Source organism: Balaenoptera musculus, chromosome 6 (genome assembly GCF_009873245.2).
Source record: "Balaenoptera musculus isolate JJ_BM4_2016_0621 chromosome 6, mBalMus1.pri.v3, whole genome shotgun sequence".
Lineage (NCBI taxonomy): Eukaryota > Metazoa > Chordata > Mammalia > Artiodactyla > Balaenopteridae > Balaenoptera > Balaenoptera musculus.
The window spans coordinates 51,927,202-51,951,839 of record NC_045790.1 but is presented as its reverse complement, the minus strand read 5'-3'; the positions used below and the strand labels follow the sequence as shown (position 1 = coordinate 51,951,839).

Below are 24,638 nucleotides of genomic sequence, written 5' to 3'. Positions count from 1 at the left end.
CACTGGAGCTTGCTGGCTGTTGGGTGGAACTGGGTCTTAGTGTTGAGATGGAGATCTCTGGGAGAGCCCTCGCCGATTGATATTACGTGTGGCCGGGAGGTCTCTGGTGGTCCAACATCCTGAACTCAGCTCTCCCACCTCAGAGGGACACCAGGCCAGAGCACCAAGACCCTGTCAGCCACACGTCTTTTGGGAAGTCTGAAGTCTTCTGCCAGCATTCAGTAGGTGTTCTGTAGAGTTGTTCCACATGTAGATGTATTTTTGATGTATTTGTGGGGAGGAAGATGATCTCCACGTCTTAGGTCTCTGCCATCTTGAAGGTCCACCTACTGTGATAATGGGCTGATACGTGGTTTCTCCAATTCCAAGAGAGAGGCATACTGTACGGTACTGTAATTCTTTGAAAGTGACAAACAGGCGGTGGTGACGGTGGTTCCTGCAGTCGCTGTGAGCTGTGGGTGGCTCTGAGGGCAGCAAGGGCATCTCTGGACACGCGGCTCACGCGGTGGCGGCCCTTTGGATACAGCCCAGCTGCTCAGTGGCCTAGACCTCGGCGTGGCTGAGGGCTCTGTGTGAGCCTTTACTATTTTAAAGCGTGCACTTCAGTGATGGTTGTGCAACCATCACTACTATCTAATTCCAGAACATTTCCATTCCCTCAAAAAGGAACCCTGTACCTATAAGCAGTTAGTTCCAATTTCCCCTTCCACCAACCGTCTGGCAACCACTAATCTACTTTCTGACTTTATTTATTTGCCTAATGTGGACAATTCGTATAAGCAGAATCACTCAGCATGCAGTCTTGTGTCCATCTTCTTTCACTTACAATAATGTTTTCAAGTATACGGTGAACTTCATCATAATCATCATTGAAAGATATCTTACTTGAATATAATAAAACCATTTGCTCAGAGTGGTAATAAATACGTGGAATAATTAGAAGAGATCCAGCCTACGATTTGGAAGACTGTAGCTTTAGTGCTGATCTCTTCCTACTTTAACTTCTGAGGACTTCAGTCTCCTTTGCTATACAAAAGGGATATTAGATGAGATGACATCAAAGGTCTCTCATTTTTATTCCTGTTACTCCAGGAATCTCAAAGACACACAGACACACACTGCTTGTCTTCTTGGAAAAAATAATTGTTACAAAATTAATTACTTAGATTTGAAAACTTTAGTTCCTAACTTGATCTGGAGACAGAAAATCTGAGACAGCTGCTATCAATAACACTTTGACCTGATTATATATTCAGGAAGTTAACACCAGTTTCTTAATCAGTTGAGAAATAAAACAAATGACAGCCTGAGCTGCTTGTATCAGTGTGGCTTTCCCTCCAGTTCTGAAAAGGGATAATGTAATCAATGATTTCCATCATGACTTCCTCCCTGATTAAGATAAAAAGCTCCATGCTTAAAAAAAACTATTAGAAATTTGCATATTTGCACTGTGATGTTATACTTTTACCTTCCTATCTCATTCATTCCACATCTCCAGTATCTAGAACACTATCAGGTACAGGGTTGGCACTTCATATTCAATATTTGTTGAATGGATGGATGGATGGATGGAGGCTGTATAATGAAAGGCTGATCCAAACAGTAAGGATGAAAAATACATGTTGACCTTTCTTCTCCGTTTCTTCTTACAGTGGGTAGAATAAATAAAAAATGCTAAACACTAACAGGACAGTGATTCAGAACTAGAAATAAGTTTGTTTTATTAATTTTTATACAACACTAGATACAGTATATTTAATAAGCTGCTTTGTTGCAGAAATTAATCAGCACCAGCTTATGGTTTAAATTACACAGAACCATAGTGTTAATGAAAATATGTGCATATTCTTTTTGGCTGTCTTAAAACTAAACACAAACAAAAATGTAAGTAAATGTCACCTAGTTCATTTTATACCCACTCCTTGGAAGGAGATGAAGTAATTGTCATATGTTTTTTAAGTTATGCTTAGCAAATATTACTATATATATATATGTATGTTTTTGTTGAAGACCAATGGTACAAGATTCTGAAAAGCTACACACTATTGAGCTGAGTTAATGCCCTTGGATTAACTGGGACTTTTCCTGAGTTGGTATTCAAGTCTGGGGAGAAGAGTTGGGTGGCATTCAGGTCCTTCTTTCTGATGCTCTCTTTCTCAGCTACAAATCAACCCTCATCTCTTCCTCCACTCTCCCCTTTCTTCTCCTTTCCTATAATCTCCCATTGCCATTCTACCATCACTCCATTTCCTTCCTTCCCACTCCCACCAGAACCTAAAGGATGACAGTAACCAATCAAGGTGGAAAGAACCATGACCATCATTTACTTCTATTCCCCCATCAGTCAAGCCCAATCATGAGAAGAGATGAAGGGTCATGATGAATATTGCCCACACCTACCTTGCCTGAATTAATGTTTTCATGATCAAGAATATTTTAAATATTCTTCTAGTATTTCTAGTTGTCTATAAAAATCAAAGCGTCTCTCTTTGTGCTAACATTTGCAATTACATTTAAATATCATTGTCATGGCAGGAATGTAAAATAAAATCTACCATGCTGATCAGGTTCTACATAGTTGCCATGGTTCTGGATTTCCAGTTTTAAATAGTTAATATAGTTCTATAGTTCTAATATATTCCTCATTCCTTGAACTTTTACTTTCCCTCCTAGGATACAGCCCTTTAGGTAAACAACTCTTCATTTCTTTATTCGGCATCCCACCTTTCCACATTGCAGAAGCCAGTGGATCAGAAGGGATTTGAACTGATACAGAGAATGGGTTTTACATCTCTTGGTTAAACACCAGAAACTACTTGTGTCATACAGAAGACCTGTGTATCACAGCAGTCCAGAGCCTACTTGTGATATCTAAGGTAAGGAGCCTCCCGACTCCACAAAGATGTTGGAATTTAATAAGACGTAGAATGTCTAAATCTTATTCCAACCTCTTTTTGTAAATATTTCTATTAACCAAAATCTTGATAAAGGAGCACAAATAAAACAAGCTTGTCATGTTTTATAACCAGAAACGGGACTGAATTTCTTCAGTCACTTTTAGTTTCTCTCAAGGTATTTTTATAATAAAACCTGCACCAAAACTTTGGTCCACTTAATAACTCCATTTTGATTCTGAAGTGACCCTGGTGCTCATATAGCAAGTCACATGTGGCATAACCATATTTTCAGGATTATGAAAAGAGGAAAATTTGAGTAAATGGTTTAGAAATTAATTTTTAATTTCCTGTAATTAAACCTTGATTTCAGAAGGGAGTCCTTGCAAGGCTGTAACATGCATCACTGTTATAAAATGTTTCACTCAGCTGCCATTATAAATTAATAAGGTACCTTTTCATTAGAGAATCAGGTTAACATGGCATTTCTACAAATATTAAATATTTAAGGGCTCAAAATTGTATCAAATCCTTTCTGAGAAGATAGGCTTTCAAGAGCTCTGTTTTCAGTATTACTTTTCTTTTTTCATCAGCATAGTTCATTGGGACACTTTTGAGAAAGTCATATTTTTCTTCCATATGTTAATCATCATTCATATAGGCTTTTTATTCCAAATGTCCTTGAGAAATGCCTGTCAGTACTATAAACACGAATGAAGAGAAAGGCTCATGTTACTTCAAATCTCTCATGACCCTGTAAAGCTGGGGAAACCCAATCATTGGCTTTGGAATGGTGCATCATTCTTACTGGAAAAGGAGATCTGTCTTGTGAGTAGTGATGGGTAGACCTCTGAAGGACAGGTAGCCCCTGAATTCTTACCTGAACTAGAGCTTTGCAGATGAGTTTCCATCTGCCAGATTCTTCCATCTAAAGCCTTCCTTTTTCACCACAGAGAATTCTCCTCTTTATCCACAGCCTCTCAGCTTTCACATTTGAAAGGGCTCCAAAGGGACAAAGCAACCCTTTGCAGTTCAACCTTGATTTAATGAACTGGCAGGGTGAGCTTCCCTCAGACTGAAGTGGTAGAAGCACCTGCAATATAGATTTCAGAATGGACTCATTTGAGGTATTGGGACCAAAAACATCCAAGGACCATGAAATTCGTGTTGACTGAAATATGGAGTGAGGTCTCCAGAATAATCAAATCTTGTGCCATATAATACTTGGAGTTTTATTTTGGAAGGTACTGAGATGCAAAAATTTTATCTCTTCCTATAAAAAACAGTCATTTATCAATCTTCCTGGAACTATTTAACTGTGTTTCTTCTTTACTAGATAGAATCCTTCAAACACTATGATAAAAAAAAAAAATGTACCAAGTCAGTCATGACACCCTGTTTTCTATTGAGCCATGTGCACAAATCCTGGAAATAAATAGGTAAGAAATCCCAAGTGGGCACCTGTAGGGCCAGTTACATTTAGAGTTTCCTGGAGCACATATAATTGTGAGATTTGCCCTTCTTACAGTCCTTTGTTTGCCATTTTCCTTGTCTTTGAACCAAAACACAGTTCTTGCCAGGCTTTGAACGTTGAGGAGGCCCTCTCCTCCAGTTGGTGAAGGTCACAGGTTCACCGCCAATCCACTCCCAGTGGCCAGCACGCACTTGGTCATTCAAACCTAATGTGAACCAAAGAAGTGTGCCATAGGATTTTATTACATTTACAATTGGATATCACATCAACCTGTTATTCAAAGTTAAGTAATCACATACAAATGTAGACCTACGTTCTAAAACAAGGACTAGGACCTGGGAATCCTATAAGACACAAGTGAGAACATAAGGCTTTGGGGTCAGGCAGATTGGAATCCAAATCCTAGCTCCACCACTTGCTAGTTGAACATCTTTGGACAGGTTATTTAACCTCTCTGAGTTCTCTGAGTTTTAGTTTTCTCATCTCAGAAGTGTATATCTAAATATATCTAAGTCTGTTTTGAGGATTAAAACAGATAACGCATATAAAGCTCATGACATATAAGTGTTTAATAAATGGCAATTATTATTCATAGTATCCTACAGGCAGAACTCCTATCACACTCTTGTCTATTCTTCTTCCTCACTATTTAAATGTCTCGGTTTTCATATTTGAAAGTAGCTTACTAAGTATTATTTTTAGTCTGGAGCTTAAGGTTTTTTCAATCTGCTACAGTTCTAATAAAAAGCAGCTTTTCTCAACTTGTCTCTCTACTCCCACTGGCAGTTTTTTGAAAATTACACTTCAATGTTGTAAAGCTCTTGTAATTTTTCTTAAAGAAGCATTCCTCCTCCTGTCTTTCAGAATAGAAATAAAAATAATAGAATGAGAAAAGAATCCTCTGCAATAGGATGGCCTGGCAGCTCCCAAACCAAATTTGACCAAGAAAACAGTCTTTGTTACATAGCATGTAACCCTCTCCCGACTGGTTCTCATTCTATATTTTGGGGTAGAATAAAATGAAGTATTTTTGGTTGGGAATGACTGTCTCCTCTGGACTGTTTCTTTGAATTATTGATCAGGTGATGCTATGCCCAAGAACTTTTTGGGGATAGAGCTTTGACATCAGTCATTGTGGACATAGAGAAAATTTATCTTCTAGCCTTAATTTAATACTCTCAGATGATTTCAGAATTAGACACTCACTGAGTATTACAGAGATTTTGAGAAGCCAAGAGTGCATTTATTATAATTCCCTGAAATACAATACCTTTAAGGAGAGATGGTGAGAATAGTGACTTTAGTGCACCCTGAGAATTCTATTTCTAAACTGGCTTGAAAAGATTTGTATTACTCTTAAAATTGTAGAAAATATTAAAACTTCAGAAAACAAAGGATAAAATTAAGATCGTCTATAATTCTTAACTGGAGATACAAAAAAAATTTCTAACTTTTTGGCTTATTTCTTTTTATGTCTATACATATAAGTATATATGTATGTATATCACACATATATACACTTCTTTTTTATTCTAAATTATTTCATGCTTCATATGGCTGTAGACAGTGCTTCTTCACTTAGCACCTTGCCACAAGTGCAGTGCATTACATATTTTATATACAATATGCATCCAACATTGAATGAATTCATAAACATAAGGCATTTTGTCATGTCTTTAATATTTGATGCCTTACAAAAGCATTAAATATTAAATATTCTTTCATATGGCTATACTATAATTTATTTCACCATCCCCTATTTACAACTGTTTCTCATTTTTTACTTTTAGAAATAACATTTTAAAAATTCTCTTACTTATAAATTGAATCACATTCCACATTATTTCTTGGAGACAGATGCCTATAAATGGAAGTATTATGTAATTAAGATGAGTTTTAAAAGACAGACTGTCTAACTGTCTGACCATTGCTTATTATTGTAAACCACAATTATTTGGCCTATGGAAGGGAGACGTTCTCTTCGCGTTCTTGCCTTCCCCCTCAGGGCAGCGCGGATACTTGCCTATCCAAAAGGGCTTTCTTCCACTGATGTCCCAAAGCCATTGCATATGCTGCCTGGAGAGGACAGTTACAAGGCTGCCCAGGTGACTAGGTGCAAACACACGAAAATGAGAGTGTCAGTGACAAGGAGTTCAACATTTCTGCTGATGTGAAATGTATAATGGAAACCAAAGATAGTTTACAATAGAAAAAAAGCTATATATATGTAGAAAGAACTTGCCAAGATTTTAATACTCTATTTTTTTATATTAATGAGTATCTGCAGGGTGGGGTAGGTGACAGCAAAGAAAGTAATATTGTATTATAATATCTGGGCTTTAAAGCACAAATTCAATGGGTTTTAAACATCTTTTGAGAAAATCAGCAACTGCTTACTTATATAGATTAATTACTTAATGCCCAAAAATGACTCCTCTCATGGGAAGTTTATCTCTAAATGGCATAAATTTGGCAATTTCCCAGTTAATTTGACCAGTAAGGTAACCCAAACTATTCGGATAAAATTACTTGAAGCCGACATTTTGAGCTTTGCGTGTTTAGTCAAATACCCCAATATTTGTGACTCTTTCATCCCACCCAGAGAAACAGGCTCAACCTCACTGTCGAACCTTCGTATGTTGTGCAGAAGTTAAAGCACCTGTTCTTACAAATATATATAAACATTTTCCCCAAAATATAATTCTATTTTTAATAAGTTTAAGGTATACAGCGTAATGACTTGACTTACATATATAGTGAACTTTGATTACCACGATACGTTTAGTTAACACCCATCATTTCATACAGTTACAAAAAAAAAAAAAGAAAAGAAAAAAAATGTTTTTCTCTTTGTGATGAGGACTCTTGGAATTTACTCTCTAAACAACTTTCAAATCTACCACACAGCAGTGTTAACAATAGTCATCATGTTATACATTACATCCCCTGTATTTATTTATAACTGGAAGTTTATGTCTTTTGATTACCTTCATCTAACTCTCCCACCCCACATCCCTCACCTCTGGTAACCACAAATCTGATCTCTTTTTCTATGACTTTTTGTTTTTAGATTCCACATGTAAGTGAGATCATATAGTATTTGTCTTTCTCTGTCTGACTTATTTCACTTAGCATAATGCCCTCAAGGTCCACTTGTGTTGTCCCAATTGGCAGGATTTCCTTATTTTTATGGCTGAATAATATTCCTGTGTGTGTGTGTGTGTGTGTGTGTGTGCACGCACGTGTGTACCACAACTTCTTTATCTGTTCATCTGTTGATGGGCACCTGGGTCATTTCCATGTCTTGGCTATTGTAAAAACTGCTGTTATAAACATGGGGATGCAGATACATCTTCAACATAGTATTTTCATTCCCTTCAGACATATTCCCAGAAGAGGAATTGCTGGGTCATATGGTAGTTCAATTTTTAACTTTTGAGGGGCCTCAATACTGTTTTCCATAGTGGCTGTACCATTTTACAATCCTACCAACAGTTTACAAGGGTTTCCTTTTCTCCACATCCTTGTCAGCATTTGTTATCTCTTGTCTTTTTGATGACAGACACTCAACAGGCATAAGAATTCCTTATGAATTATTTTCGCAGCTAGCTGAATTATTCCTATAAGCAATATTTGATTCTATCTAATTCCCCAACAGTGTTCATTAAAAGCTCTTTAAAATGCTTTAAGTAAAAAGCCAATAAATAATTTTTTTTTCTTTTCTTCTTTTTCTAATACAGAAAGACAAAAAAAAAAAAAAAAAAAGAAACAAACAAAATCACCTTGATCTTCTTGCCTGGTTAATATCTACTGATATTTTAAAAAGCAGGAAACATAATTAGTAATACATACTTGTCACAAGTTTAGACTGTTGAATTTTTTTTCATTTTGCCTATATCTTTCCAAACTTTAGATTCATTTCTCTGCTTTTCCAGATCATGTACAGTGAACAAAATCTAACCTGTCTCTTAATGATTTTTTTCCTACTAATACAGTAGTTTAGTTTTGTATGATGCAGTGGTGACTTCTGGGCCTTCTGAGATATGTAGGCTCTTTCCCACTTCTCTGAATGTCCTCGGGCTGCCGGATTCGGGTTGTGTGACTTGGTTCTGACTTTACTACTTACTGTCAGCTCCTGTCTGACAGTTACAGCAGATATGATAGCCAATTTTTCTCCCCTCTCTCTCACATCCAATATGGTAATTCTGATGTGCCGTGGGTTTAGAACATGGAATATGAAATGTGTATAAAATATAGACTGAGGGAGGGCTTGAGGGGCTGCTTCAGTCAATGTGGTGTATTAGACAGAGCATGGGACACCTGGTTCTACTTCCTGCTCTGTCCCCAATTTCCTATGGATGTAACTTCTGCCTCAATGTCTTTATCAGGAAGGAGGCAGGTTTTATTCAAGGATACTTAACATCTCCTCCTGCTTTAAGATCCTTGAAACTATCTTTAAAAGATACTTTGGTAAAATCCATTTTAGCTGGTCAAGTACAGTGTGATTTCCTTTTTGATGCTATGAGAAGCAAAAGGTCCGCAAAAGAGCAAGAGGGGAAAACAGCTGTGTTTAGGATAGGTAAAATGTTAGACCATAGTTATTTACAAAAAAATATTTAGGCATTTGTATGTTGATTATTTTATAAAAATTCCACTCATTTTCTTTTATACCTATATACAAATAAAATAGAGACTATTAACTATATAGATATGTATATATTATAGAGATATAAAAATAAAATAGAGACACACACAAATAAAAATCTTTTGACAGCTCTGAAATTTGAAGGCATTCAAAGTGTAGTATTAAAAACAGAAACCTTAATTTTTTTAGTTACAGAAATAAACATCTACTTCTTTGAAACTTTCTGATTAAATATAGATGTATTTTAGACTAAATCTTTAAGGATAGGTCAGCAGGGGTTCCAGACACTCCTGTGGGAAAGCAAAATGGTTTCATAGATAATGATCTATAATAATAGAATTACCAAATGTACAATGACTGCCTAAGGAAATGAGCAGATGAGATTACAATATGTAAATTCAAGAAATACCTAATCCAGGAGTCTGGCTCCTCTGGGCTAGAAAAATAATAAAACACCAATGGGGAGAAAAGGAGACTGGAGATAAAGATTGGGTTCAGTTAGCAATCTGATTAAGGACAAAGGATAGAGTAAAATTTGCTGTTCTTCTTGAAACACAGGTGCTGTAAATGACCATATGTAAAGGACCATCAGGTAGCAAGGGAGCCTGAGGAAACATAACCTAGAATTGAAAAATGGTCCCTGAGACCAAACAAAGACACTCTAGATGCATATTAATTCTAATTATAGAATCTAAAACCATCTCCTAAAAATATTCATGAGAAGGTAAATAGCCAGGTTATAAAATGTTGAAACTATTAATTTTACATCACAGAAGGAATCGATAATTCCCAGAGGAATATTTATTTTTCAAGGGAAAGAGGTTGGAGAACTAAATGAACCTGAAAAGTAATGGGCGAAGGGAAGCAGAGAGGCCCATAGAATGAATGAAAACATGTTGAATGAAGGGTAGGTCTTGGTGTTCAGAGAAAAATTATACTGAGGAGGTGGCCTTGTCATCCAAAAATGTTCCTCTTAAAATGACTGATCCAAAAGAATGTGCAGATCTTTTATTTTTGTTTTAGTTTGCTTTTAATCTGCTGCTAGGCATTTGCTGGAATGCCTGTAACTTGTATTAACTGTTCTTGGGATAATCGTTCTTGTTGTCCTTTTGAAATAAAATGCATATTGAAGTATCATACAAAAGCCATCAGGTCAAATATTCATACTCATTTTTCACTTAAAATTTGAAAATTAGAAGCTTTTTATGATATTTTTAAAATCTCACACCAAATATATTTTACCTCTTACACACCCTGGAATACCGTCAGAAATGGTATTTGATAAATGCTTTAATTTCTGGACCAATATGGTAAATACATAACATGTAATTCAAAATAGTTTATATTACTGATAGATACATAATGTCACTCTCTAAAATATGATGGAAAAACTCCAGTTGCCCCCTGAAAACTTTCTCTTGCTCTGAAAGCTTTCTCAGTTTTACATCTAAAAAAAGGTCTCAGTACTACAGTTAAAACAATTCCCTGAAACCAGAGGTTTATAAAATTAACTTCACAATGATATGAAAAAATTAGTTCTGAAACTGCTTATAACATAATGTTTGATCTGCTATATAGGATCATTAATCCTCTTGAATTAATAAGGGAGATAGAAAATTTCCATCACTATTATACTGGATTTTATAATAGTTTATTGCAGAACAAAATACCTATTTATGTATTTCTTAATGCCATTATTCTGAGATTATGATCTTCTAGGTTTTTGGTGTCAAAAAACATTTCTTATGAAATAATGGCAATTTAAGGAATAATGTTGATGTCTTCATTTTGACAACCCTGTATTAGTCGCCCAATATCTTTTTTATTTTATTGATCCATCTAATTACCCAAATCTGTTGTATTTCTATACACTAACAACAAAATATCAGAAAGAGAAACTAAGGCAATAATCCCATTTATTATTGCATCAAAAAGAATAATATACCTAGGAATACCTAATGAGGCAAAAGACCTGTACTTAGAGAACTATAAGATGGTGATGAAAGAAACTGAAGATGACAAACAGATGGAAACTTATACTGTGTTCTTGGATTGGAAGAATCAATATTGTTAAAATGACCATACTACCCAGACAATCTACAGATTCAATACAATCCCTATCAAATTACCAATGGTATCTTTCACAGAACTGGAACAAAAACAAAAACAAAATTAATTTGTATGGAAACAAAAAACACTCTGAATAGCCAAAACAATCTTGAGAAAGAAGAATGGAGCTCGAGGAATCACGCTCCCTAACTTCAGACTATATTGCAAAGCTATAGTAATCAAAAGACTATGGTACTGGCACAAAAACAGACACATAGATCAATGCAACAGGATAGAAAGCACAGAAATAAACCCACGCACTTATGGTCAGTTAATCTATGACAAATGAGACAAGAATATACAGTGGAGAAAAGACAGTCTCTTCAATAAGTGGTGCTGGGAAAATCAGATAGCTACCGGTAAAAGAATGAAATTAGAACATCCTTTAACACCATATACAAAAATAAACTCAAAATGGATTAAATATCTAAATGTAAGACCAGATACTATAAAACTCCTAGAGAAGAACATAGGCAGAACACTCTTTCACATAAATCGCAGCAATAGTTTTTTGGATCTGTCTCCTAGAATAATGGAAACAAAAGCAAAAATAAACAAATGGGACCTAATTAAACTTAAAAGCTTTTGCATGGCAAAGGAAACCATAAACAAAATGAAAAAACAACCTACAGAATGGGAGAAAATATTTGCAAATGATGCTACTGACAGGGATTAATTTCCAAAATATACAAAGAGCTTATACAGCTCAGTATCAAAAAAAGCCAAACAACCCAATTGAAAAATGGGCCGAAACCTAAATAGACATTTCTCCAAAGAAGACATACAGATGGCCAACAGGGACATGAAAAGATGCTCAAGATTGCTAATTATTAGAGAAATGCAAATCAAAACTACAATAAGGTATCACCTCGCACTGGTTAGAATGACCATCACCAAAAAGCTCACAAATAATAAATGCTGGAGAGGGTGGGGAAAAAAGGAACCCTCTTATACTGTTAGTGGAAATGTAAATTGGTGCAGCCACTATGGAGAACAGTATGGAGGTTCCTTAAAAAACTAAAAATAGAGTTACCATATAACCCAGCAATCCCACTCCTGGGCATATATCTGGAAAAGATGAAAACTCTAATGTGAAAAGATTCATGCACCACAGTGTTCATAGCAGCACTATTTATAATAGCAAAGACATGGAAGCATGTCTAAATGTGCATCAACAGATGAATGGATAAAGAAAAAATGGTATATATATATATATATATATATATATATATATATATATATATAATGGAATATTACTCAGCCATAAAAAGGAATGAAATAGTGCCATTTGTAGCCACATGGATGCAACTAGAGATTATCATACTAAGTGAAGTAAGACAGAGAAAGACAAATATCATATGATATCACTTATATACGGAATCTGAAAAAAAATGATACAAATGAACTTATTTACAAAACAGAAATAGACTCACAGACATAGAAAACAAACTCATGGTTACCAAAGGGGAAAAGAGGGGGGGAGGGATAAATCAGGAATTTGGGATTAACAGCTACACACTACTATATATAAAATTGATAAACAATAAGAACCTACTGTATAGCATAGGGAACTATATTCAATATTTTGTAATAACCTATAATGGACAAGAAAAAAAGAATATAAATATATATACATATATATATATATGTAACTTGCTGTACACCTGAAACATTGTAAATCAACTATACTTCCATAAAAAATAAATAAATTTTTAAAATAATATTTCTATATTCTAAAGAAAAAAATTTATCAAAAAAAGAAAATTTGTCCATTTGCTTTTTGATGGAGAAAATACACAGAATTCCTATAAATCAATAACAAGAAGACAAATGACCCAAACTACTGTTATTAAAAAGGTTACTAATGAAATTCTTGTAAGTGCTTTTTTTTAAACATATATTATTATTCCTCTTGGGTAAATACCTAGGAGTAGAATTGCTAGGTCACAGAGCAGATGCATGTAACTTTGTAAGAAACTGCAAGACAGTTCTACAAAGAGGTTGTACCATTTTACAATTTCACCAACAATAAATGAGAATTCCATTTGCTCTACAACGTAGTCTTTGTGATTTTAACTATTCTAGTGGGTGTGAAGTGGTATTTTATTGTGGTTTTAATTTGCATTTCTCTGACATCTAATGGTGGTGGGCACCTTTTCATGTCCTTATTGACCAACTGTCTCTCTTTACTTGTGAAATCTCTAAGTCAATTGCTATTTTTTTTTAACATCTTTATTGGAGTATAATTGCCTTACCATGGTGTGTTAGTTTCTGCTTTATAACAAAGTGAATCAGTTATACGTATACATATGTTCCTATATATCTTCCCTCTTGGGTCTCCCTCCCTCCCACCCTCCCTATCCCACCCCTCTAGGTGGTCACAAAGCACCGAGCTGATCTCCCTGTGCTATGCGGCTGCTTCCCACTAGCTATCAGTTTTACATTTGGTAGTGTATATGCTATTTTTTTAAAATCTGGTTGTCTTTTTGTCATTGATTTGTAGGAGATGTTTATATTTTCTGGATTTGAGACCTTTATCAGATACATGATTTGAGATGAGCTTTTCCCAAATGTGGTCTGCCCTTTCATTTTCTTAATAGTGTCTTTAGATGAACATAACTTTTAAAATTTGATGAAGTGCAAAATCTGACTGATATCCACCAGCGATTTATCTAGTCTCAATTTCTAGCCATGGAACATATTAGTCTAATTGCATTGCTTTGGATAATGTCCAGGGAGGCAAAAAGGAGGGTCAGGGATAGTTACATATGCATTTTTAAAGTCCGCCTCAGCTAGATAAATTTTGTTGTCATTATCTGACCACGAGTCACCTTTCATTGAGTGTTCTGTTATCCAATCACCCTTTGTCCAACTCGTCTGGTTTCATAATCATCAATGCCTCTTACATTGTTATAGGCCTGATGCTGTAAGACTTTTCATTGCTATATATTTTCAAATCAGTGGGCAGGAATTACTACTTAATAAATATAGAATCTGCAACACTGCTGACTCAGAGAATCTCCTTCTGACTTTCTCCAAAAGTTTAAGATAGAGAGGCTAAAAAATAGAACTGTGATATGGGGATATATGTATACGTACAGCTGATTCATTTTGTTATACAGCAGAAACTAACACAACATTGTAAAGCAATTATACTCTGATAAAGATGTTAAAAAAAAATAGAACTGTGGCAATGGCACAGTTTTATCATAAAAGAGCTAAGTCAAAATACATTATTAAGGTCAGCCCAAATCCATTCTGAACTACAGAACTCCCTCCAAGCTCCTAAAACAAAGCCAGGTAGATATCAGACACTCAACACTTGAATGAATGAAGCAACATTACAGTTCCATGAGAAAACAGAGAAACATCAGCAAAGAAACATCAATCAAATGTGAAACAGGGTTTCTTACTGTTCCCTGCAAGCTTGGGCGGCTATGATCCAGGTGCCCTTCTGCTCTGTGATCAAGGAGTGGCAGTAGCCTAAGTGATGGTGCCACCCAGCTGGGCATGATTCATCTTCCACCTGAAAAACAGTTGTCCATGTTCACATTATAATGGTCTTTACAATCTAGAGTCTGTTCTCAGCATAGAGAGTCCTATGAGTCCCCTAATGTGAGTAATTTTGTCACCAGAAATGAGGTCAGCCCTAATCCCAATTCTCCACTTTGAGAAATGCAATGGCTTTTTGTGGAACACACTGGTAAAGTCAGCAGTGTTTTAATTTTACACTTTGACATTATGATAATTGAATAAAATAAGTAAACATCTTTTCAAATTGTATTGCTTAACTAATGTGTTTTGTGATTTTTAAAACACCAACTGGCCATCTTTTCCTCTTCACCTTCAAAGTGTAACAGAGCAGGTCGAGGTAGCAGGAGTGGACAAGGCGCTCCCTCTCTCTCAGCTTATCATGGGACATGCTGCAAGTAAAGGTACTTGGCTGCTCGGCCTGTGTCGCACCTTGGTGTGAGGGCTCCAAGATTTCCAGGCAATTCCATTGCACTTATACAGCTTTTGGAGGCTTTCTTCAAAGTGGAAGAGTCCCTTTAATTCCAGTGTGCAGTTCTTTGGAAATGAGGGCAACCGGTCCTATGGCAAAGAAAGATGATTTAGACTTGACTTGATGTACGTTGATCACAATTGTACCTCTTTTAGGTCATCATTTGTTGAGTAGCATTTGTGTTGAGTCAACTATCCCCAAGCTTGAAGGCTGTTTTATGACCCAGAGCACAGCTTGTTGTAAAGTGAATAGGAAGTGAAGAGATTTTCATACCTGTTGGGGGAAGTGTGAGCCGGTTGTGGATTCCTCCTTATCTGCTTGAGGCAGTTCTGCCACTTTGATTGTCTTTTGCGGCTGACTAACAATGGATACTTTGGCCTTCCTTTTGTGAGTTGAGGAACTGTCCTCCTCCAGTTTCAGGGAAATCATTCCATGATACTTGAGGAAATCAACAAACAACAATAAAGAAAAAATAAACACCAAGAGAGCAAACAAAAACATTTGTTGCAAAAATGAGCAATCCAAAAATTGGATCAAAACAAAAAGATAAAAGGTGTATTTTTTTTCTGACCACCCAAGCCTCTAAAACAAATTTCAAAACATGTTTCTAAGAGAAATACATAAATATAACAGTTATGAAAGGTAGTTTCACTAAATATTTTGTATCCATAAATACAAGAAATTCAGCAATTCTCTCAGACTATGCTTACATTGTAGATGATGTCTGTTCCATTTCTATAAACAGAGGATGGATGGACCTGAAATCAAGAGAGAACAAAATATGAAAAAAATTGACTTGAATAATAATTAGCAGTAGGGTAAAACCCTTCCAATAAGATATTTTTAATGACTGAAAAATTTTAAAACATATGTTTTAAGATTTTCCATGCCTAAATCACTGGAATTTTTATAAAATCACTGGACCTAATGGCACTTTATCAATGTTGACTCATCTATTCTTAGTCCCAGTTAGAGAGAAAAAACATCCTTATTTTCTTGATACATCTATATTACACAGAGGTCCGAGAAAACACACACACACACACACACACACACACACACACACACCCATGAATGTGTGCCTGGTTAGAATACTATGCTGATAAGGTCAAAGCCATTGTTTCCACACCCAAGTAGATCATTTAATCTCATTCTATTTCAGCGTCACTGGTCATTCCCTATCCGTCTTGATCACAAAAGGAACCAAAGCAGAAATCATATGGATGAGTCAGAATATCTATCACCTCAGTCAGTACAATAAATGAAGTAGGGCAGCATTATGATATTTGTATACAAAAGGCACTTCATGATGGTATAAGGAACCGTGAAAATCACCATGGCCCTCAGTCACTATGAGAACCAGAACAGCTTCCACAGCGTTTCAGAATACTTATTAAGATCTTTTGATCCTTTCAGTATGCACTCCACACATCAAAACCAAAGAGGCCCCCATCCTTACTCTTTTGCCATTCCCTTGGGTCCTAAGCTTCATTCGAGAAAGATCTTCAGAATCAAAGTCCCGCAGGGTGTCTCCCCTGGCGACTGCTAGCTGCTTGGAAGATGGAAGGGGTCTTCTTTCCGGATGAAAGGAACCAGGAGTGGTGCGTGAGGAAGTCCCTGGGGAGAGCAGGCTCCAAATGCCCTTCTCCCGTGCGTTGGGCATGTTTGCATCGAAGGCATATGTAGGATGGCACTGTCCTGGAGGCACACAAAATGGCAGGTCAGTTCATTTTACACAGACAGATAAGTGATCACATGGAGAAAGTCCCTGGAGCAGCTTGTCATTAAACTCAGACGGATGACTTTCCCACCAGATGTTGCCTTTCTGCCATTTGCCAGAAACCCCTTTACTCTTCATCAGTGTCCATGCAGAAAAGCTGTGCCCTTCTGCACATCTACAGGGTGACTGTAAGTCATGAAATTGATTTCACGAACCACAGATGAAAATCACTGTCGTGATTTTATAATCATCCCCTCTACTTGGGCACTAGCCTCCCTTCATATTATAGAACTCCTCCATAGTATCGGGTTTACTCCCTGATCAAGTATCATTCCACAAACACTTTAAAGTGTTCATCCTTTCCCCAATCTCCTAGAGGTAGAAACTGGAATTGTTTGAAGATGTCAGTGAAATCAAGTAACAGTTATAAAAATGAGCATTGAACTGTTACAGAACAAAGATCCAGTAAATCTTAATGGAGCTCCTTTGATTAGAAATATTGCCAAATGATTCCGAAGTGTGGCTCTTCCAGCGTCTTTTCCCCCTGAGATCGTCCCTCCCACCTCCTGCTTTGCAATAGCAGTTTAATGAACAGTCTGTGAAACAAATCTTAAGTACAAACACACATGCTGAAAACTACGCTCTGAGGATAAAGCAACTTCTAATTTGTGGAAAAAGGATGAAATACTTCTGTTTTCTGAAAAAAAAAAAAAGAAATATTGCCAATTAGTATGAAAAAATTCTAAACCTAGCAGCCTCGTCTGGATACTTTACACTTCATGTGTAAAGTGTGTATTTTATGTATTTATGTACTTAATGCGACCAGAAAATTCTACTGAAAAAGAAATGAATTTGGTGAGGTAAGGTGGTGTGGGAGAGATGCTATGGTAAAGGAAAGAGGATAGTGTCTATTTTTATTATAGGATGAGAAAGAGGAGATAATAAATTTCAGGTAAGAAAAACATACAGCCTGTAGGGCATGACAGGTGTAAAAATAGGAGGGTGAGACCAAGCATAGTAACTGGACACTTGTCAACTGCTAAATAGACAAATAAGTAGGAGGTATTTGGCAGGAAACATGTCAGAGCACTGAAACTTTGGGCCGCTCTTTATTTTATTTAGTTCACACGTTGTTCTTTAGCATATACTATCCAGGACCTATTTGGCTCTGCAATCCAAGGTTATTAATTAATATTCTCCAGCTGCTCCTGAATCCCCAAGCCAGCTGCCTCTTTCACATCTATTTTTCTCCAATTCCTTCCTCTCAGAATTTTCGGGGTCACACTACAGTGGGGACTCAGATTTTAGGCATCAAGAGCTCTCTTTAACAGAGGAAGATAATTACAGCCCTATAAACTCTGGGGGAAAATAATTGTCCATAGATTCTCACCAACATTGTTTCCCCCTTGGCGAGAACAACAAACGGGTGAGGAAAATAACAATGAAGCCCTGACTTGTTGCTTTTCTCAAACGGTCGTTCTTAGCAGGAGGAAAAACCACATGAAGCAGAAACCAGAATAAAGGGCCTACATCACGACTGAGGTTGCTTTCTTGACAAGGAATTAAGCATTTTGATTTGAAGGTGTTATCAAGCACACTGGCTGTTGAAAGCAAGCAGCTACAGTGCCAGGACTGCTCCTGATTTCAAGATGAGGATCAAAAGAATACCTCCTTTTGAGTCCAAAATTTTCACTGCAGTTTTTGTCTTTGTGCCAAGAACCGCATTCACGGGGGAGTTCAGAATTACTTCAAAGACCTCATCAACTTCCTCTAATCCGTCATAGGTAATTGCTATATTCCACATCTTAGTTGACATTCCTACAAGAAGTAAACATTTTAATTACTCTTTAATTGCTATTTCAATCACCTAGGTGTCAGAGAAATATATTAATTAACATGTCTACAGCTAGACCGCAGTAGCCTGATTGAGCTATTGTACTGCTACCAACTCGCTGAAGTCGTGCTGTTCTCCTAAATAATATTAAAAGACCACATTTGTTCCTGGACAATGATGATTCCCTTTAAATGCAAACACTGTAACAAAAAAAGCAAGCTGCATTAGGCAAGGGATGAACAAAAAATGGTGAGCAGTTGAGATCTAAGACAATTTTTTCCTGACCTGCCCCTTCTCTCCTTAAGAATAAACAAGTACTGCAGTCTTTAAATCTTAATAGTTTGAAAAACCTTAAGATGTTGATGCAGACAGTCAGAAGTGATTATTGGATGGTACTTCATGCTATTCACAGAAATGATTGATTTCTAACGACAGCTGCTTCCATCGGCTGCCCTACTTCCTGAGATCCTTCTAGCCCACAAACGCTTTTTCTGATGATGTAATACTCAGGAGTTTGATATCCTCCTACAGAGAATTTATAGGCTGGGGGGTTCTTGAAATAGACGGAGGCAATTTTTTTTTCTCTTTCTGTCTGCCTCTGGCCATGGAGTTACAATCAAGCTTGGTTCACAGTAACTTTGCGAACTTAATGCAAAACAGTTTTGATGTTACAAACATATCCCCAGCTATCCTGTCACCACTAAGATGGGACGCAAAGCAACCCCAGAAACACAAAATATTAAAGTTGGAAGAAACTTCTGAGATTGTCGAATCTTGACCAGTTTCCATGACGTGGATAGCAGGACATCCCCCATGGGTTTATTTAGAAGAAAAAGAGTTGGCAGGAAGGAAAGAAAGTACTGTTTAGTGAAGAAAGATGGCTCAGTTTTAAGGGGAAAAAGATAAACGTACGGTTTAACCTTTGAGGACTAAGTTTTGAAACTTTATTCTGTGTCATTTACTCATAGGCTATTTGAGTGCTTTTATTCCCATAAACCCATCTATATAAGCAGTTAAACATTTTTTTCTAGTCTTCTCATCTGAAAATCGGATTCCTTTCTCCTTGCAGGTTGTTTTCTACAGATTTATGCCTCTCAGTTGTGCTAGCTAGATGATGGCCTCCTTCTTGAAGGTATGTTGCTTATAGAGTTCATCATGGAATCAAAGTCTCATCAATCCCCAACAGAATCCAATGGAAAGAGGAAACCATTCACTTATCCTACTCTTGCCTGCACTTAGAGAGAAAAATTAAGAGTCTTTGAAATAATTTTATTAAAAAAAAATAGGCTGACAGGTAATTTGTTAAGCTTTCAGTATCCACTGAGTTTTTTTTTTTTTGAAATTTTTTTTTTTAATGTTTTCAAGTCTCATCCATGTTATAACATGTATTAGTCCTTCTTTTTTTTTTTTTTTTTTTTTTTTTTTTTTGGCTGCGTTGGGTCTTTGTTGCTGCACGCGGGCTTTCTCTGGTTGCCGTGAGCAGGGGCTGCGCTTCGTTGTGGTGCGTAGGCTTCTCATTGCGGTGGCTACTCTTGTTGCGGAGCACGGGCTCTAGGCACGCGGGCTTCAGTAGTTGTGGCTCACAGGCTCTACAGCGCAGGCTCAGTAGTTGTGGTGCACGGGCTTAGTTGCTCCATGGCATGGGGGATCTTCCCAGACCAGGGCTCGAACCCGTGTCCCCTGCATTGGCAGGTGGATTCTTAACCACTGCACCACAGGGAAGTCCCTCCACTGAGTTTTTAAATCAATTACTTTCATAGTCTTTACAAAGAAAAATTTGAAGCATTTAATATAAACTACATAACTCCCACCTCATGGCTGGATGAATCAGTCCATCAGAATATGTATTTTGTATTGATTATGTGCTTGCCTTTGGTGGATGCTAGGGTGAATACTAGAGGTGTCACATAAGGAAGCCCTGACATAAAGGAATTTAAAACCTTCTTGAAGAGACAAGATGTAAATACCAGAAAAGTCAATTATTCCAGGTTGTGTATAATTAGCTGCCAAAAGATACAGAATAGATGGTAAATACTACATGTATGTGGGCTCCAGAGTTGGAAGGACCTGGGAGGAAATGGGAAAACAACAGACGCAAAGTCAGTTAGATAGCAAAGCAGGGACCTTGATCAGGAGGGCTGAGCAGATTACCTGGCTGGAGTAGAGAGGTCATGCCAGGGAAGAGAGGTGGTAGGTAGCGCTGGCATTTTGTAGCCAGACTGCAGAGAGCCCTGGACACTAGGTGGTCAGACTCAGACTTTAAACCACAGGCAACAGGGAAGGCTCTTGAAAATGGATGTCTTAAAAACATGAACCTGAAAGTGTTATGTGGGAAGATTTAGGGGCCCAGGCAGACAAGCAGAGAGGCTAGAAGTTGGGAATCCACGTAGGCAGCTGTTGTAATAAATTGGCATGAAGAGAAAAGAGACTTGACAATGAAGAAGGCATATGAATACCACTAAGGTTTTAATATTCAGAGAGCTGTTTTGACTCTCGAAGCCCATAAAGTTAAGCGTTATTCAAATAAAAATCCAATACAAAAAATTTTTTTCCCAAGCCCCAACCATTTGCCTTCTTATTTTAAGAACTGTTTGATAAATTATAGTAGCCCTTCCCCCCACTGCCCCACCCCCCCCCCCAAAAAAACCTTAAAGTTTCTGTAAAACCTTATGGAGTAGAAACAGATGGTTAGAGAAGATCTATTCCAAGTTTCATTTAAGTACTTTTGATTTGTTTGCCTGCATTTCAACTTTGTTTATATGTCTACCAGGTATGCACATAGGACCTCCTTTTTTAGGTTAATGAGATTAGAAATCAGAACTTTCTTAGTTTTTCTTTTTCCTTCCTCTCCAGCCTTCAAGGTGCAAAGTATTTGTGAAATCACAGTGATTATAAACAATTTCAGAAGGCATGAACTGGCCTCCTGTTCCCATGAAACAAAAGGTGCTGAAGAGGAGAGAGAGGTGTCAGGTTATGCAGACATAGCCCACTTTACAGAGTGAGTTAATTCCTGGATATTTTCCTGCAAAACAGATTTCACTATTGAAAGACATATTCTCAATGTTTTTTAGCAAATGCCACGTGAGAGAGCTGTTCTTTGGAAAACATTTTGACTCAGGCACAATGAAGTCTCAATTAAGAATGCAGCAAACCTTTGAAGAACACTTATTTTAAAGGAAAACAATCATTTTCTTAAGAATATTTGCACTTTGACTCAAGATTAGTCACAATAGCAGGAGGCAAAGTAGTCAGGGTTAGCTTTTGGTTTGGTACAAAGCTGCAAGGCAAGCTTACTTGAGTGTAGCTCACTAGACTGAAAAGTCCCTCAGTTTCTCTTCAGCTCTCTCCAAGAGCACTCAAACCTATGATTTTCCACTGTCTTTGATTTCTCACTCTCTCTTTCCTCACCAATCATGGAAGCTGCTGTTTTTAAAGAAATGAACAGATTGCTTTGGATGAAAGGGGTGGGAATGGGGATAAAGACACCAGATCTGAAAGAGGCAAGGATGAACAAGATGGGAGTAAATAAGTATTTGCAGGACCTGTGGACATGGAGAATTCTAACATTCTCTAAAGGAAGACATCAGCTTATGAAACAGTTTCTGGCTAATAAGTTCCAAAGCAATGAACAACCAAGTGTTGTTTCTTTTTCATTTATAAGCTATATTTATTTATTTTCTTAAAATGTCTAAATAGGGACTTCCCTGGTGGTCCAGTGGTTAAGACTTTGCACTTCCATCGCAGGGGGCACAGGTTCAATCCTTGGTCGGGGAATTAAGATCCCACATGCCGCACGGCGTGGCCAAAAAAGAAAGTCTAAATAATCTCTAAAATTATGACTATTTAGACCCTCAGAAGTCTTTAGTATCTACTGGAAGCAGCATGTAAACTCTTCCAAGCAAATGGACATTCCCTCACCCAGTGGGACTTGCATGAGTTAGCTTCCAGGAGCTCCTCCAGTGTGATATCTTCTAGTTCCTATCAATCCAAACAGAGAACCTGGTGCGCTGCTCAAAATCCACCAAAAGCCAAAATCACTCCTGATCTTGTGACAAACAGACCTCAAATAATGAAGATGATATACGACAAGGACTCTTGCCTCGTGAAAAGAGGAAAGGCTGGACCTGCCTTAACACGAAGTACATAAAGAGCACAGAGCCAATGCATCAAATCCTTTCATCTTAGGGTTGATCAGAACCAGAGTCTGCAGCAACCCGAGGGTAAACTTCAAATACATAACAGGAATAGCTCTTCTCATCAAGGGTGGTCAGTCTGAGGAACAAGATTATGCAAGTCAGAAACTTACATATCACAGGAAGGAGGCCAATAACAATATCGGATCGTTGCATGTCAAATGTAAGGCTCTCTGTTATAGGTTGAGTTGTGTCACTCAAAAATCCCTGTGTTTAAGTCCTAACTCTCAGTACCTCAGAATGTGACCTTATTTGGAAATAAGGGCATTACAGATGTAATTCAGATGGAGTCATACTAGAGTAGAGTGGACCCCTAGTCTATTATGACTGGTGTCAGTATACAAAGGGGAAATTTGGACACAGACACACACAAGGAGAACATCCTATGGAGATAAAGGCAGAGATCGGGTGATGCAGCAGAAGCCAAGGAAGGCCAGAGATTCCAGCAAAGCACCAGAGCATGGAAGAGAGGCATGGAACAGATTCCCTCTCAGCCCTTAGAAGGAATCAACCCAGCCCACATCATGATCTTGAACTTCTAGCGCCCAGAACTATTAGAAAAATAATTCTTGTTTTTAAGCTACCAGGTTTGTGATACTTTATTAGGGTAGCCCCAGCAAACTAATACAGTCACTAAACGTCGTACAACTTGTGGTGAACTGCAGAAAGGCATTTCTTTTCTACGTTTAATTTTTTTTTTTTGCGTTGGGTCTTAGTTGCGGCAGGCGGGCTCCTTAGTTGCGGCATGCGGGCTCCTTAGTTGTGGCATGTGAACTCTTAGTCGCGGCGTGCATGTAGGATCTAGGTCCCCAATGAGGGATCGAATCCAGGCCCCCCACATTGGGAGCATGGAGTGCTAACCACTGCGCCACCAGGGAAGTCTCCTCTACTTTTAATATTAAAAGGAGTGGGAATGGTATTTGGAGTGGTAATGGTATTCAGGCCATTTTGTTTTGTCTTTGCCCAAAACTTCATGTGTCGGTGGCAGACAATGGCTAAAGTCTTGATTGGATGGCCTGTTCTCAGAATGCAGAACATCCCCTCTGCAGGGGAGCAGAAAGCCACACGCCCTGGCTGCTTCTCAAAGCCTTTTCCTTTTGTCCCTGGACAGGTGATCGAGGTCCATTCCATACCAGAGGGAAAGAGAGACAATCATGCAGTGCAGTGAGGGAGAGCTACTGGTCCCCATCTACAGAAACCAGGGAAAGGGGGCATGGCTCCCGCCTTGGTACTTTAGGCACAGTTAGCTGAATGTATGTCTGTCCTGCAGTTTAAGTCCCCTTCTTCTGCTACCAACTCCCCTAGGAAGTCTTCCAGGATTTTCCTTAGCCAGAACAATGGCACATCCTTGGGGTCACAATGTACTTTATTAGTGAGTTGTTTTCATGTCTGTATTTCTCACAGGATAGAACATCCTTGAGAACAGGCCCCATGCTTGTGTACTCCTTTTTGCACCTAGCAAAATTTTTCCAAACGCTTAAAACAAAACAGGTGTTATCTAATTAAATAATAATTTCCCCTGGAATCTGTTCATGTCAGCCTATTCCAAGAGAGATAGTTTAGAAATGACCCTTTAGGAATCCATATGACTATAACATTCAAAAAATTTCCATCAAAATATGAGGCTAATTACATTATTTCAGCTTTGTGTCAGACCTCTGAATAATTTTTTTAATGGCATTTTTTCTGGATTTTTGGATGTTTGCTTTAATATTCTATATATTTTATTTGTTATGATCTCTCTTCTCATTTTAAATAAATACTCA

The 24,638-nt window shown here is 37.5% G+C and overlaps 1 protein-coding gene across 5 annotated transcripts in view; it reads right to left on the bottom strand.

Moving 5' to 3' along the window:
• Positions 1 to 1,710: 1,710 nt before the first annotated feature.
• The window catches only part of FREM1 (FRAS1 related extracellular matrix 1), a 172,795-nt gene continuing 149,867 nt past the window's right edge, over positions 1,711 to 24,638 (bottom strand). For all 5 annotated transcript variants that reach the window (XM_036856516.1, XM_036856518.1, XM_036856517.1 and 2 more), the window contains 8 exons: positions 18,514 to 18,663; positions 16,585 to 16,823; positions 15,836 to 15,883; positions 15,399 to 15,563; positions 15,086 to 15,214; positions 14,536 to 14,648; positions 6,392 to 6,477; positions 1,711 to 4,573 (listed from right to left, as the gene is read on the bottom strand). In XM_036856516.1, the coding sequence (XP_036712411.1) occupies positions 4,374 to 4,573; positions 6,392 to 6,477; positions 14,536 to 14,648; positions 15,086 to 15,214; positions 15,399 to 15,563; positions 15,836 to 15,883; positions 16,585 to 16,823; positions 18,514 to 18,663 (1,130 nt within the window). In that variant the 3' untranslated portion in view covers positions 1,711 to 4,373. The remainder of the gene's footprint in view (positions 4,574 to 6,391; positions 6,478 to 14,535; positions 14,649 to 15,085; positions 15,215 to 15,398; positions 15,564 to 15,835; positions 15,884 to 16,584; positions 16,824 to 18,513; positions 18,664 to 24,638) is intronic.